Below are 12,419 nucleotides of genomic sequence, written 5' to 3'. Positions count from 1 at the left end.
TGCACATTATGAGTAGTAGATCATGGAGTGGTATTTGTTTAATATGCCCAGAGAAAGTTCTGAAAAATAAGTCATGTAACAGGCAGGATCCAGGGCCATGACCTCAGAGCCTGGTTAATTCTGCCAGCCCTGCTGAAAACATTTCCATATGGTTGCACTGACAACTTTACCATAAACCAGAATTCTTTGACCTGTGTTAATTTATGTAATCAAGTAGATAAAGGATGCTGCACTTTTGTAAATACTTAAAAATAAATATAGTGCTGCACTTTTATAAATATTTAAGAAGAAATGTAGTTAAAACTGAAAATTGGACTTAAACTAATGACCTGGCTGGCATTAGTAAAGGTATTGCCATGAGAGATTGGATTCAGAGGCAAGCTTTAGGACACATCACATTTTTTTCTGAAATTTTCTCACTCTCCTTTCCATGAACTAGGATTTACAATTTGGCTTGTGCCCAGCGTTCAGGAGAGCAGTCCTTGAAAGTCGCTGTCATTGACAGGGATTAATGGCTAATCATGGATGGTTCTGTGCTAGAAAGTTCCATGGCTTGTAAAGCGATTTTAAAAATACGCTCTTTTTTCCATTTAGCAATTGAGATTTACTAAAACAGCAATTTCTTAGGTGGCTTGAGTCTTTCAGGCAATAACTAAACTGAGGAAGTGGATATATGAAAATATCTCCTGGTGGACCATTCTAACTTACTTTCATATTCCTGTTAATTTGCTGCAGAAGGACAGGTTTGACATTGTCACCCATGATTTGTTCTGTTTCACAAAGCAGACGGCTTGGACTTAGAGATACTGTCAAGTATTATTAACAAGACCCAGACTGCTCTTTACTGTTAAATTTTAATGGATTTCCAAAGATAGGAATGTAAGAATGTTCTTTTTTTCTTTTACTTCTTGTACATATGAAGATCTGGATTTTGTATTTTTGGAGGCAAGAAACTGTGGAAATGGCATGTTGATGTATGCACTACAGTAAATGCCACCAGAAGACTCTTGCTGTTCCCGATTCCAATTCTGGTTCTTATCACAAAACACAATGCGAATGACAGTAATGTGTTTGCTGGCCTGGCTACTTTGGGAGGATTTTATTCTCCTATGTTTCTGCCACACGTGGCTTTGACATAACACTCAGGCGTACATCTCTGGAATAAAGAGGGGGCATTAGGGCCTCTTAACCTTCAGAATTTTAACATAGAAACCTACTGGAAGGTCTATGAATGTCTTTCATTTTTTTCAGAGGCCCATCCAAAACAGAAATTGTAATAGAGAATGAGGGAATGCAGCATCAAAAATGGCTGAATCTACACTCAGACTGGAGGAATAAAAATGCATCCACTTTACATGCACTTCTAGTGAATGGGTAAGTAACAGGTAAAGGACATTTATTTCACTGCTGTGGTAGTCACCAATGGAGGATGACAAACTCCCTTTGGTAAGCTCTTTTTTTCCAAGATATCTGTGTATAAATCCCAGCACACACCACTCATATGAGTTGTTAAGATGCAGTCTATAGCGATTTTAGTGTCTACTACAACTGTAGGCTCCTTTGAGTCCACCTTGTGAATCCTCAGGGCCCATTCTGCTAGACTAATAGCATTTGAGTGACATGGAGGTGATGCCCTTGAAGCACCTGGACCAGACAGCTTCATTAAATTGATGCTGACCAAGAAAGTCCAGTAAGTACTATATTGCAAAACATGCAGCAACATCTTACCATCCTCTGCAGCCCATGTAGTTTGGCTTCAACCATTTGGAGCCACCACAGCTGCTTCTTCAGCAAAAGCTCTATCCACTTATAGTAGGTTTCCTTAGCAGCTCCTCTGGCTTCAGATGGTGGTATATTCCTTTTAATTAACGTGAGTAAACAGGTAGTTGGTATTGAGAAGACAGGATCTCATGGTTGAGGCATTCAAAGTATGACTTTGAGACTGAAGAGCCAATGATTTTAAACATCTAGAACAAAACTGGGAGAGCCGTCTAATCCCCATCTGCAACTGCATTCTTCAGAAAGCAGATTCCTTGTTTCCCTGTTCTCTTTCAAATGCCTAGGAGATTTCAGAGCATCTTTCTTCCATAGAAATTCTTTCTGTTTCACAAGGAAAGACTGCCTTGACTGAATGTAGAGGTACAACACATGTGAAGACACAAATCTGAGGAATACACCTACTTTTCTTTTTGCTTGGCTCCATTATTTTCTGTAGTGAAACTTTGCTGTGATGGTAGAATGCTAAAAAGATTCTGTCTGCAAGTGCCTACTTTTGCTTTCCTACATCTCAGCTTTGTACTAGTTCTGATTTACATTAGTATGTTCCCCATTCATTTAAGTTCATTCTTATTTCTTCATCTAGAAGAAGGACCATTACAGGATGGTGCCTGATACTTGAAAATTTTCTTCTTAACTCTTTTGTTTTCTTGTCTCTTTCCACTGACTTAATGGTATCTAAATGCTTTTCTCCAGAGTAATACAAGAATAAACACCTTGGGTTGTGACCAGATACACAGACAGGTACACAATCATATTTTGTTCAGTCACTGAAGTGCAAAGCAGGAATGTCAAGGTACTTTGCCATTTTTGAAAGTGGTCTGCTAGGTAATGTGTGTGAAGGGATGGATTTGGAGCCTCTGAGTTACAAGATCTAGTAGAAAAACATCTAGTTTTGCCCAAAGTACAAGTTAAAGCAGGGAAAACATCAGTAATGAGGATTACTGATAAAGCTATTACAGAGATGAAAGTCATATGAAGGCGCAGCTGTTGCAGTCTCCCCAGATTCAGAGAATGGGTAACAAGAAGAAGTGAGAAGCTAAGCCCTGGCATAAAGATTGAGGCTGTTCCTGTTTTGGCTGCGTCAGGCATCCTGGCTGGATGGCTCTCACTGGCTCTGCATGCGCTGCAGGGCTGGTGCACCCCATACTGAAACCCAGGCTATGCATACATGAAAGCTTAAAGTTTTCTCTTTTAGAGCTGGCTATTTGATAAGTTGAAGAAACAAGTGTGAAACGTGAGTGTGGCTGGTCTCAGTTACATCTGAATATTGTTTTTACAGAGTGCAAATACCCCTCAAAATTGTGCATGGAATTTTCTTTCCTGAAATTGGTCGTCTGTCTCTAGAAACTGAATTTTATGGTCTGTGTTTTCAGGAACAGAAAGTAGACTGATTTGCACAGTATATGAATGGGGCATAAGCAATCTAAGGGACAGAGATCTGGTCAAATCACAGATCCAGGCCTGGGCCTTTCAAGCTAATGTGGTGAGCTTGATGGCACTCCGTTGTTGTCCCCACGTTAGTATCTATTACTTAAAATCAAATGCAGGCTATTTTTACGTGGTTGCAATTTTAAAGATGCTGCCTACTTACTGAGAGTACAGCCTTCAAAGCATTACCTGGGGAACAGCTAATGTGTGTAGCCAGTCTAATTTAGCTCTGCACCTGCCTCAGAAAAGCATGTAGATGGTAGGAATAAAAAGGGGTAGAAATACAAAGGCAGTCGGCCAGCTGAGCAACACCACGCTCTGTTTTAACAAGGATCTCCCTTCCTTTGACAAAGAATCACTTCTTCCCTTGTGGAAAATTTTCAACAGAAATTACAATTTTTTTCTTGTTTTAATACTTACTTTTGCAAATTTTTCAAAACGTCCAAACTTTTAGGGCATGAAAGATCATCTGTTATCAAAGACATTTCAAAGAATCATAGAATCACAGAATGCTTTGGGTTGGAAGGGACCTTAAAGAACATTGAGTTCCAACCCCCCTGCCATGGTTGGACCCAGCCTTCCACCAGACCAGGTTGCTCAAAGCCTGGTCCAGCCTGGCCTTGAACACCTCCAGGGATGGGGCAGCCACAGCTTTTCTGGGCAACCTGTTCCAGTGCCTCACCACCCTCACAGTAAAGAATTTCTGTCTAATATCTAGTCTAAATTTCCCCTTTCAGTTTAAAGCTGTTACCCCTCATCCTATCGCTTCACTCCCTGCTAATGAGTCCCTCCCCGTCTCTCCTGTAACCCCCTTTAGGTACTGGAAGGGGCTATAAGGTCTCCCTGGAGCCTTCTCTTCTCCAGGCTGAATAACCCCAACTCTCTCCACCTGTCCTCAGCAGAGGTGCTTCAGCCTTCAGATCATGTTTGTGGCCCTCCTCTGGACCTGCTCCAACAGGTCCATGTTGAAAGACAATTCTGTCCTTCAGCTGTAAGGAAGAAGAGAAGGGCGATCTCCGTGCTTTCAGGTGCCATAAATTAAGACTTGACAAGACTGTACATCCCAGCTGACCTCAGCGCTGGAGTGGTGCCCAGAGAGCGAGGCTGTCTGCAAAATATGTAGCACCCACTCATGAAATGTATTGTAAAGCTGAACTAACATTTTGAATTATCTCCAGGAGGACTCTGGAAACCATGGATGATCTGGCATCAGAAGCTCCTTGTGTTTCTTTTTACAGTTTGGGGGAATTTTTAACAGCTGGTTCACAACGAGTACAATACCTGTGCTGATTTGCAGATTACCAAAAATTATGTCAATTAATTAAGATTTCCACCATCTTCTTGTTTCAATATTTAGACAGATGTGTCGAAGCAGAAGCAAAGTGGCTCTCTTTTGCACTAAAGAAGGTAAGAGAGAAGTGTATCTAAAACAAAGATGTTTTTCAAGATGTGTTAAATCACTTTAACAAATGCAGATGTTTAGTGCAGATTCATTCTGAAATTTGACTAGAGTTCTGCAACACCCAGTTTTGCATTATTTGATTGTTGTTTTTTTCCCTACTCTATTCAGTTTCATCAGCTTTTCTTATTTTTTGACAACAAGGCTGTGTGTTGCAGTACCCCAGTCCCGCTCCACAAAACTTCCTGCTGAAAATATGCTTTACCCCCAGCGTGGTTGCAGGCTGTCCGCCTGGGAGCTGAACCTGTGATCCGGTTAGTTGTGGAGCTCAAGGGGACAGAAGAACCTGAAGTAGAAAGCTACAGACCAAGTCTGTAGGCACAGCAGATTGTGCAAGTTCAAGTGGTTTGTAAATGCAGAAACTCTTCATCTTCAATGAAACCGTGTCCCACAGACAAGGAGAGCTTTGCTGAAGAACACTTGAATTATGAATTAGCTTGACACGGGGAAAATCAATCACAAAGCATGACCTAAATTTGGGAAACTAATCAAAACATTTATTACTCATGAGGAAAAAAGCAGCTCACAGGAGCCCGTCAAAGGTGTTTGCTTCTGACATACGCTGCTTTAAGCACACTTAAAACCCCTTGCCCTCTGAAGTGAATTGAAAACAGTAAGAATTCCAAGTTACAAATAACCATTGCTCCAATTTATTTCTTTGCCACTAAATTCCCATGGATATATGCAATGGGAGCAGCCGTTGGGAACCTCCCATTGCAGGCTGATTGCAGAAACTGGTGTCATTCTTTTGTTCTCTAAATCAAACTGAGTATAAACAGGATAAATAATGTCTGCCATTTTACCAATCCAGAATATAAAGTGAAGCAAAAGTAAAGGGCTAGGTATTTCAGGAAAATGACTGACTGGCATATGGGAATCTGGTATAATTTCCAGTGGAAGTGGCTTATAAAGTAGAATGGAGAGAGTACTGAATGTCTTCAAATCTTCAAATATTCTCCCTTAGTAATTTCCCCAGGCGACACAAACTTGGTGCCCTGTAACTGAATAAACAGTGTGATATTCACCTCACACCTGGCTTAAGAAAAGCCATATTACTGCTGGGCAGATTTTCCAGAAGCATTTCTTATGGCTAGTACAAAGTAGCCCAAACGCGTCGGCTACCTGACAGAAAGACAAGGACATAAACCCGGGAAGCCTTCCCGAGGGCAGCCTGGTAAATCCCCAGAGAAAGCAAGTCAGGATCCCAGGCTTAGCTTGGAGAGTATTTCAGGCTGAGCTGGTCAAAATTGGTATCAGGAGGGAAAAATCCTTTGGTATAAAGAAAGGAGGAAAACGGCTGAATGTGTTTAATATTATTGTGTGGTTGTTGATGACTTCATTTACTGTATTGTTCGGTGTCGTTTCATGACTCCGTTAATACTCTGTGCCCAGTGTCCTTGCAGAAGATCTTGTGTGCGCGGCCTTTGTGGTCACAATTAACTCCCTTCTGCATGTGTTCCTCACTAGACTGCGGCCGTCGCCCAGCTGCTCGTATGAACAAGAGGATCCTCGGGGGCAGGACCAGTCGCCCGGGCCGGTGGCCGTGGCAATGCTCCCTGCAGAGCGAGCCAAGTGGACACATATGCGGCTGCGTTTTGATTGGCAAGAGATGGGTCTTGACAGTAGCGCACTGCTTTGAAGGGTGAGAGGGCTCGGACAGTTTTACTGTTCGTGTAAACTGGCACAGATGAATTACCAAGTCCTCCCTCCTCTACCAAACACACTGGGGTAGGCGATGACCTTTGCAGAATGGCAGATGACAGGGGCCTGGTTTTAAAAGACTAAAAAGGAAAATAAATGGTATAAAACCAGCATCAGCTTAGGTTTTCACATGCTTTGTTATTCATTGCTGGCATCTCTACTGATGAAAGCTAAATGAAGATGATTTTGAGAGCTTTTGGCATTTAATACAGCAGCTACTAGGTGGTTATGTATCTTCTGAAGGTGTGAGCTTTAATTTGTTTGGTAACAGGCGGGCAGGAAACAGAAAGCACTGTCTTTTGTTGCTCAGATCTTAGCTGTAAGCAACGTGTTTATAACGATTTGTTTTTTCTTGTAGCATTTGTCTGTGCAACACTTTGCAAAGTGCAATGTGCAAAAAGTCAGGGAGAAAAAATTCTCAGGTGTTTTAGCTTAAAAGGACGCTCTTGATTGAAATTTCCCATTTTTTTCTTTTTTACAAAGGAGAGAAAATGCAGCTGTTTGGAAGGTGGTGTTTGGGATTAGCAATCTTGATCATCCATCAGGCTTCATGCAGACCCGACTAGTGAAGACCATTATCCTCCATCCGCGCTACAACAGAGCAGTGGTGGACTACGACATCAGCATCGTGGAGCTGGACGAGGAAATCAATGAGACAAGCTACGTGAGACCCGTCTGCTTGCCCAGCAAGGACCAGTTGGTTCGGCCAGATACCTACTGCTACATCACAGGCTGGGGACACATGGGCAACAAAAGTAAGATGGGCATTCCTGGGACTCTTGGGAAAACAGGTTGACCTTCTGCTGAGTTAATCAAATACGTGATCCCATTACAAAGCTTTAGCCATTTATACTGCTACTGGACCTTATTAAATATTAGGGAACTGTAACTACCCATGAAGGGGTCTGGCTGTGACTAGAGCCTTGCTTTTTCAAATCAGTCACCTGAATTTATGCTCCTTAATCCTTATTTAGACAACTGGCTTGATTTTCAAAAATGTTGAGCATCTAGAAACTGCTATCAACTGGTTATCATTTTACTGGTGTAGGTTGTATTCAGAACTGTGTTGAGAAGGTAGCAGATCATCGGGGACACATACACACACAACATTCTTAGTTCAGGGAAAGCAGAAGGCACTGAAGGCATTGGCACAGAGGCGGAATGAACATTTTCTTGAATCAACGCTCTGTGTCACGCTTTGGACTTGCGACATGATTTATTCCATCCAGGCATAATCACGAGTGATGTTTTTGTCTCGCTGAACAGAACATTAGTGTGTTTTCTTGTTCTGTGGTCACTGTAATCCTCGGGTCCCATGACGAGAACAGTTGTGTTATGTAAATCTTTGTTTAGACAAAAGGATTCTGCATGCATCTTATGCAAATTATCCTGGCCCCAACTCCATTAATGCTCCGGCCAGTGTATTTCTCCCTTCGCTATGATAGTAGTTACTAGGGAAGGCCGTCGCTCGGTACACTGGAGAAGGAAATTGGCCTTTGTGTTGCTTCAGGTGGGACGGCACCTCTGGTGGCCAGGGCAGACGTGGCAAAAATTAAATTGTGTGTGTGAAGGACTGGCTGCTTCCCAGCAGCTCTACCCATCTAAAAATACCTTGTATGTAATGGCAGGAAAAAACCCCAAGAATGCTTTTACATTATTGGTAAGTGGAAAATGGTTCTTTGTTCGCTGATGTGGTTTCAGCATTGCTTTTTGAGGCTTTATGTCATGAAGCATCCAAAACCATTATGGCTGCACAGTATTTAGTACTCCATGCCCTGGGTTGAACAACTTGCCTTAGAATTTGAGCTGTTTAGACTAGGAAGAAGTCCTTTATTGTCTCCTGAATGCACTAAAATTATTTCAATAACCTTTGAATTCTGATTACCTGATACACTAAGACAAATTTACCCAAACATATCTCAGAATGGCTGTGATTATACCAAGCTTTACCATGAGAGACACCAAGAAACAGGGAGATCTTGCCACGAAACAATGAGCCAAACCTCTCCTTCACCTCCCTCACAGTACTGGTTCCCAGCCACACTGCCCCCATCTTAAAAGTCCCATCCCGTATCAGGTAAAGGCGCTCTCCCTCCTCAGTCTTGTGCAAAAGGGGGAGTCTTCTTATATTTAATATATATCTGTATTAAGTAATATTCATAATCTATCCTAATGGAAATATTTATCATATTTCAAGGACCATCATAGTTAAGTATTCGTGTGTTTGTGTGTCTGTAGTTTAATGCTTAATTATATTTTTCAGTGCCTTTCAAGCTTCAGGAAGGAGAGGTTCGCATCATTTCCTTAGAGCAATGCCAGTCGTATTTCGACATGAAAACCATCACCAGCAGGATGCTGTGCGCTGGATACGAGTCTGGCACGGTGGACTCTTGCATGGTAGGTCTCTCTCCAAGGGGGAGCTCACAGCCACACTTGCTTTTAGAAATCAAAGCACTATGATGTTTATTAGGGGTAGCATATACTTCGTCTACTGTAGGAATGACAACAGCTGTTTACATCTTTTAACCCAACATTTATCGCTATTATTGGTGTAATCAACTTTAGAAATGCTGCTTGAAGACTCTAAGGTTTATCTCTATTGGTTAACTATTAGGCTGATTATTTTTTTTAATTTGTATGAGGCTTTTGCAGGTAATTTCTTGTACGAATAGTGCAAGGAATAAATACCAGTAACGCTGTGTGCTGCTACACAGTCAGCAGAGCAGCCAGTTGTTACAGCCGAGTTACTTATTAAAGGCAAATCGCTGTAGGAACCGAGACGTAGCTTTAACCAAACGCCTGCTGGCCACGTGTAGCCCCTACGGACTGTTTTTTTCCTTTCATGTTGCAGGGTGACAGCGGAGGCCCCCTTGTGTGTGAGCAGCCTGCGGGGCGCTGGACTTTGTTTGGTTTAACATCTTGGGGCTCCGTCTGCTTTTCCAAGGTTTTGGGACCTGGAGTTTACAGTAACGTGTCACATTTTATCGAGTGGATTGAAAGACAAATATACATCCACACCTTCCTGCTAAACTAACTCCAGATGGTGAGAACTGTGCTGACAGACAAGAAAAAAGGAATCAGCACTGAAGATTCTGCAGTCCAGGAACTCGGTGAAATAGAGTTTCAAGCTCTATCTGTTCTTGCTGTGGAGCTACGGAATATGCAGTGTATGTTAAGGGTAAACCCTCCGCTGGTGAATATACTTTGGGGTACAATTAATAATCCTTTCGACTTTTCTTTTAGCTGTGTTGTGGTGCTATTCCAAACACAGCAAAAGGCTTAAAAGAAAAGAATCAGCCACTTTCTGCCTTTCAGCTCTTCGAACTAAGCAGTAGCACAGACTAGAAAAACCTTTTTAGATGATAACCTATTTTAATACTGTTCCATTAGTAGCGCGTGCATTTTCACTCACTCCTTGTCATCAGGAATGAACTCGGTGCATTTGGACGGGACTGACCAGGCATGGCCGCATCCCACGCCCGAGGGTGCGGGAGAAATGGAGTTTGTCTGTCCATGTGGCACAGGGCACGTCCAGGTACACACGCACGTCTCCAAAGGACAGAACGTGTTCTTGTCCCTCGGGGTGGCCAACTGGCATGGGAAGAACCCTGTGCCATCCCGACTCACAGCTTCTGTTCCCAGAGCCAGCCTGGGTACCTCTGCGGGGCGATGGAGGGACCACCAGACCCGTAACTACCACCTGAGGCACTGAGGCCAAACCTTAGCTGTTCAGGCTCCTTGGGCAGTTTCTACCACTTAATTTTCTGAAGCTTCCAATGTCTTAATGTGCCCGGGAAACACCCACCCGTGTCTCAGCACTACACCAATTAGCCCAGCTATCACACCTATGCCCCACCAGCTTTCTTCCCCATTTTTGTGTAGTGTGTTCAGCTTTCAAAGCATACATTGAACATCTCCAGTCCTTTAAAAATGCAACAGGGTTGGCAGTGCCACTGCAATGGTTCCCCCCGCCCCGTAGAGTCAGCTGCTTTGAAAACTGAGACGTGGAAAACGCATAGTTAAAGTGTAGAAGATAGAGTGTGAGCAGTCCAGATACTGGGAAACTGGGTGGTTTTGGCTGGGTCTCTTCTATTTTGTATTCGAAGTTTCATTTTGCTTTGCAAGATTGAACAATTGGGAGAAATCAATCTGAATGATAGAAGAGTTGGATCCTAACTTCTTTTGAAGGGAGCAAAGTAGAACAGAACAGCTTCATCAGCAAAGGCTCGAGGAGCCATGCCGGGTGCTTGGGAGCCAGAGGGCAGTGTGCTCCGTGCAGCAGGCGAGAGGCTGAGCCTTCACCCGGAGAGTCTGGCTGAAAAACATTATAATGGCCCTTGGCACCTCTTTTCGGTGCTTGAGGGAAGGTGGGTCTCATCGACTGCTGCAGCGGACGTCCCCCACAGCTTTTGGGAGGCCAGAGTAAGAGGCGTCGGGCACCTGAGGATACAGAGCGAGTTCACCGAGGTGCAACGCGTTTAAAATGTGTGTGTTTTCAGTGCTGTGCCTGGTCCCCTGTGACTCCAGCCTGAGGCATCCAACGACCCTCTCTGCTACCTCTGGCACATGGCAGGGCCTTGTCAGTACCATGACTGCCGTACGTGGAAACGTGCATTAACAGAGCTAACTAATGGACACGTCAGGTACTATTAATCACGTTACAACTAATCTACATGGATCTGACTATTGCTTTAGTGAAGGTTTACCTCTTCTTTCCACATCTTCTCCTTTAACACGCTTAACATTATACATACTAGACAGCTCTAGGCAGCATTATTAAGAAATATTCAGTATTTATGTTATGGATTCTGAAACTATTTAAGTGACTATTGTATCACTGTTTCATGCTCAGAAAGAAAACCCTTCAAGGCTTTGCTACGTTTGGGTTTGTTTTCACTATGACATATAAATGCTTTTTTTGCCCCAGCTGTAAGAGAGAAGGCAGCTGTGACCATGTTTTTTTCAGTGGGAGCAGGTTACAGGTGAAGCAGGATATGAAGCTGGAGCTCTCAGTGCCTCACTTCAGCTTTTCTGTGGGGCCAGATCTGTGCAGCTGTAGGGCAGCATCGTTTAGTGTCCCAGAGCTGGTTCTGGAGCAGGTGGCCCAGGGGCTGTCAGAGCCAGCCCGCTCCCCTGTCCCTCCACGGGGCTGGTGATAGACGGGGCTTCAGCGAGGTGTCTTCTCCAGAGGTAAAACCAAAGAGGTGCTGTCATGAAATGAACAGCCCAGCCCGACACCACTCCACCAGGTGAAGCAGTTCTGAGTTTTGTAAAGCACCTGGAGAGCACAGAATTTCATGTAGCTATCAGCACTACCAAACGATAATGCAGAATTACACATTTTAATTAACTGGGTTTGGCCTGCCACCAATTTCCAAGCAGTCCCTCCCAGGAACCAAGGCAGAATCCTGCTTAAACACATGGTCCAGCTCCCTCCTGTGTGGGATCAGGCTGAAGATATCACAGGCTGAGCCCCATCCCAAATGGATTTAGGAGGGAGCAGTCGGGTCTCTTCCTTCCCTGGAACGGTGTCTGACACAACATTCCATGTAAAGAGGAAATTTGTAGTTTTATAAACGTATTTTTATACTGCTTTTTTTATGTGCACATCAAATAATAGACAAACGTACTCCTCCTCCCGCTGTATCCAGCCCTTCCCTTGTGCCGACAGACCGGCTCCGATCGCAGTTACGCTGTTTCTCTGACAAGTGTGGCCTCACCATAAGGTAACAATTGTTGGTTTTACTTCTGCCACGGCTGTAGCTCCAGCTGGAAGCGATGTCGCGCAGTCAAGCAGATGTGTTTCTTTCTAGCTGTATTAATAAAAATTTACAATCATTTTCCAAGTAACTTTCCTGTTGAAAACGTGTTTTAATCTTTCTGAGAGGGAGAGACTCAATGACGCTACGGAGGTGTGAAGTTATAACACTAGCAATAATGCCTAAAAATACCCTTAAAAAGATAGATAAATAGTCCTATCTAGCTTTTTTTAAGCAGCCCTCATAGCCCTCTTAACACCACACCACTTGCAGAGGTTCTGGCACTACCACCG

General features: G+C 43.4%; 1 protein-coding gene across 1 annotated transcript in view; it reads left to right on the top strand.

Moving 5' to 3' along the window:
* The window catches only part of CORIN (corin, serine peptidase), a 134,692-nt gene extending 122,477 nt beyond the window's left edge, over positions 1–12,215 (top strand). Inside the window, exons 17-22 of the mRNA XM_074154492.1 lie at positions 1,252–1,374; positions 4,565–4,614; positions 6,134–6,308; positions 6,851–7,122; positions 8,631–8,764; positions 9,219–12,215. Of these exons, the coding sequence (XP_074010593.1) occupies positions 1,252–1,374; positions 4,565–4,614; positions 6,134–6,308; positions 6,851–7,122; positions 8,631–8,764; positions 9,219–9,401 (937 nt within the window). The 3' untranslated portion in view covers positions 9,402–12,215. The remainder of the gene's footprint in view (positions 1–1,251; positions 1,375–4,564; positions 4,615–6,133; positions 6,309–6,850; positions 7,123–8,630; positions 8,765–9,218) is intronic.
* Positions 12,216–12,419: the final 204 nt, after the last annotated feature.

Source organism: Numenius arquata, chromosome 10, assembly GCF_964106895.1.
Source record: "Numenius arquata chromosome 10, bNumArq3.hap1.1, whole genome shotgun sequence".
Taxonomy (NCBI): domain Eukaryota; kingdom Metazoa; phylum Chordata; class Aves; order Charadriiformes; family Scolopacidae; genus Numenius; species Numenius arquata.
Note: the sequence above shows the minus strand (reverse complement) of the source record. Positions and strands in the feature narration are given on the sequence as shown.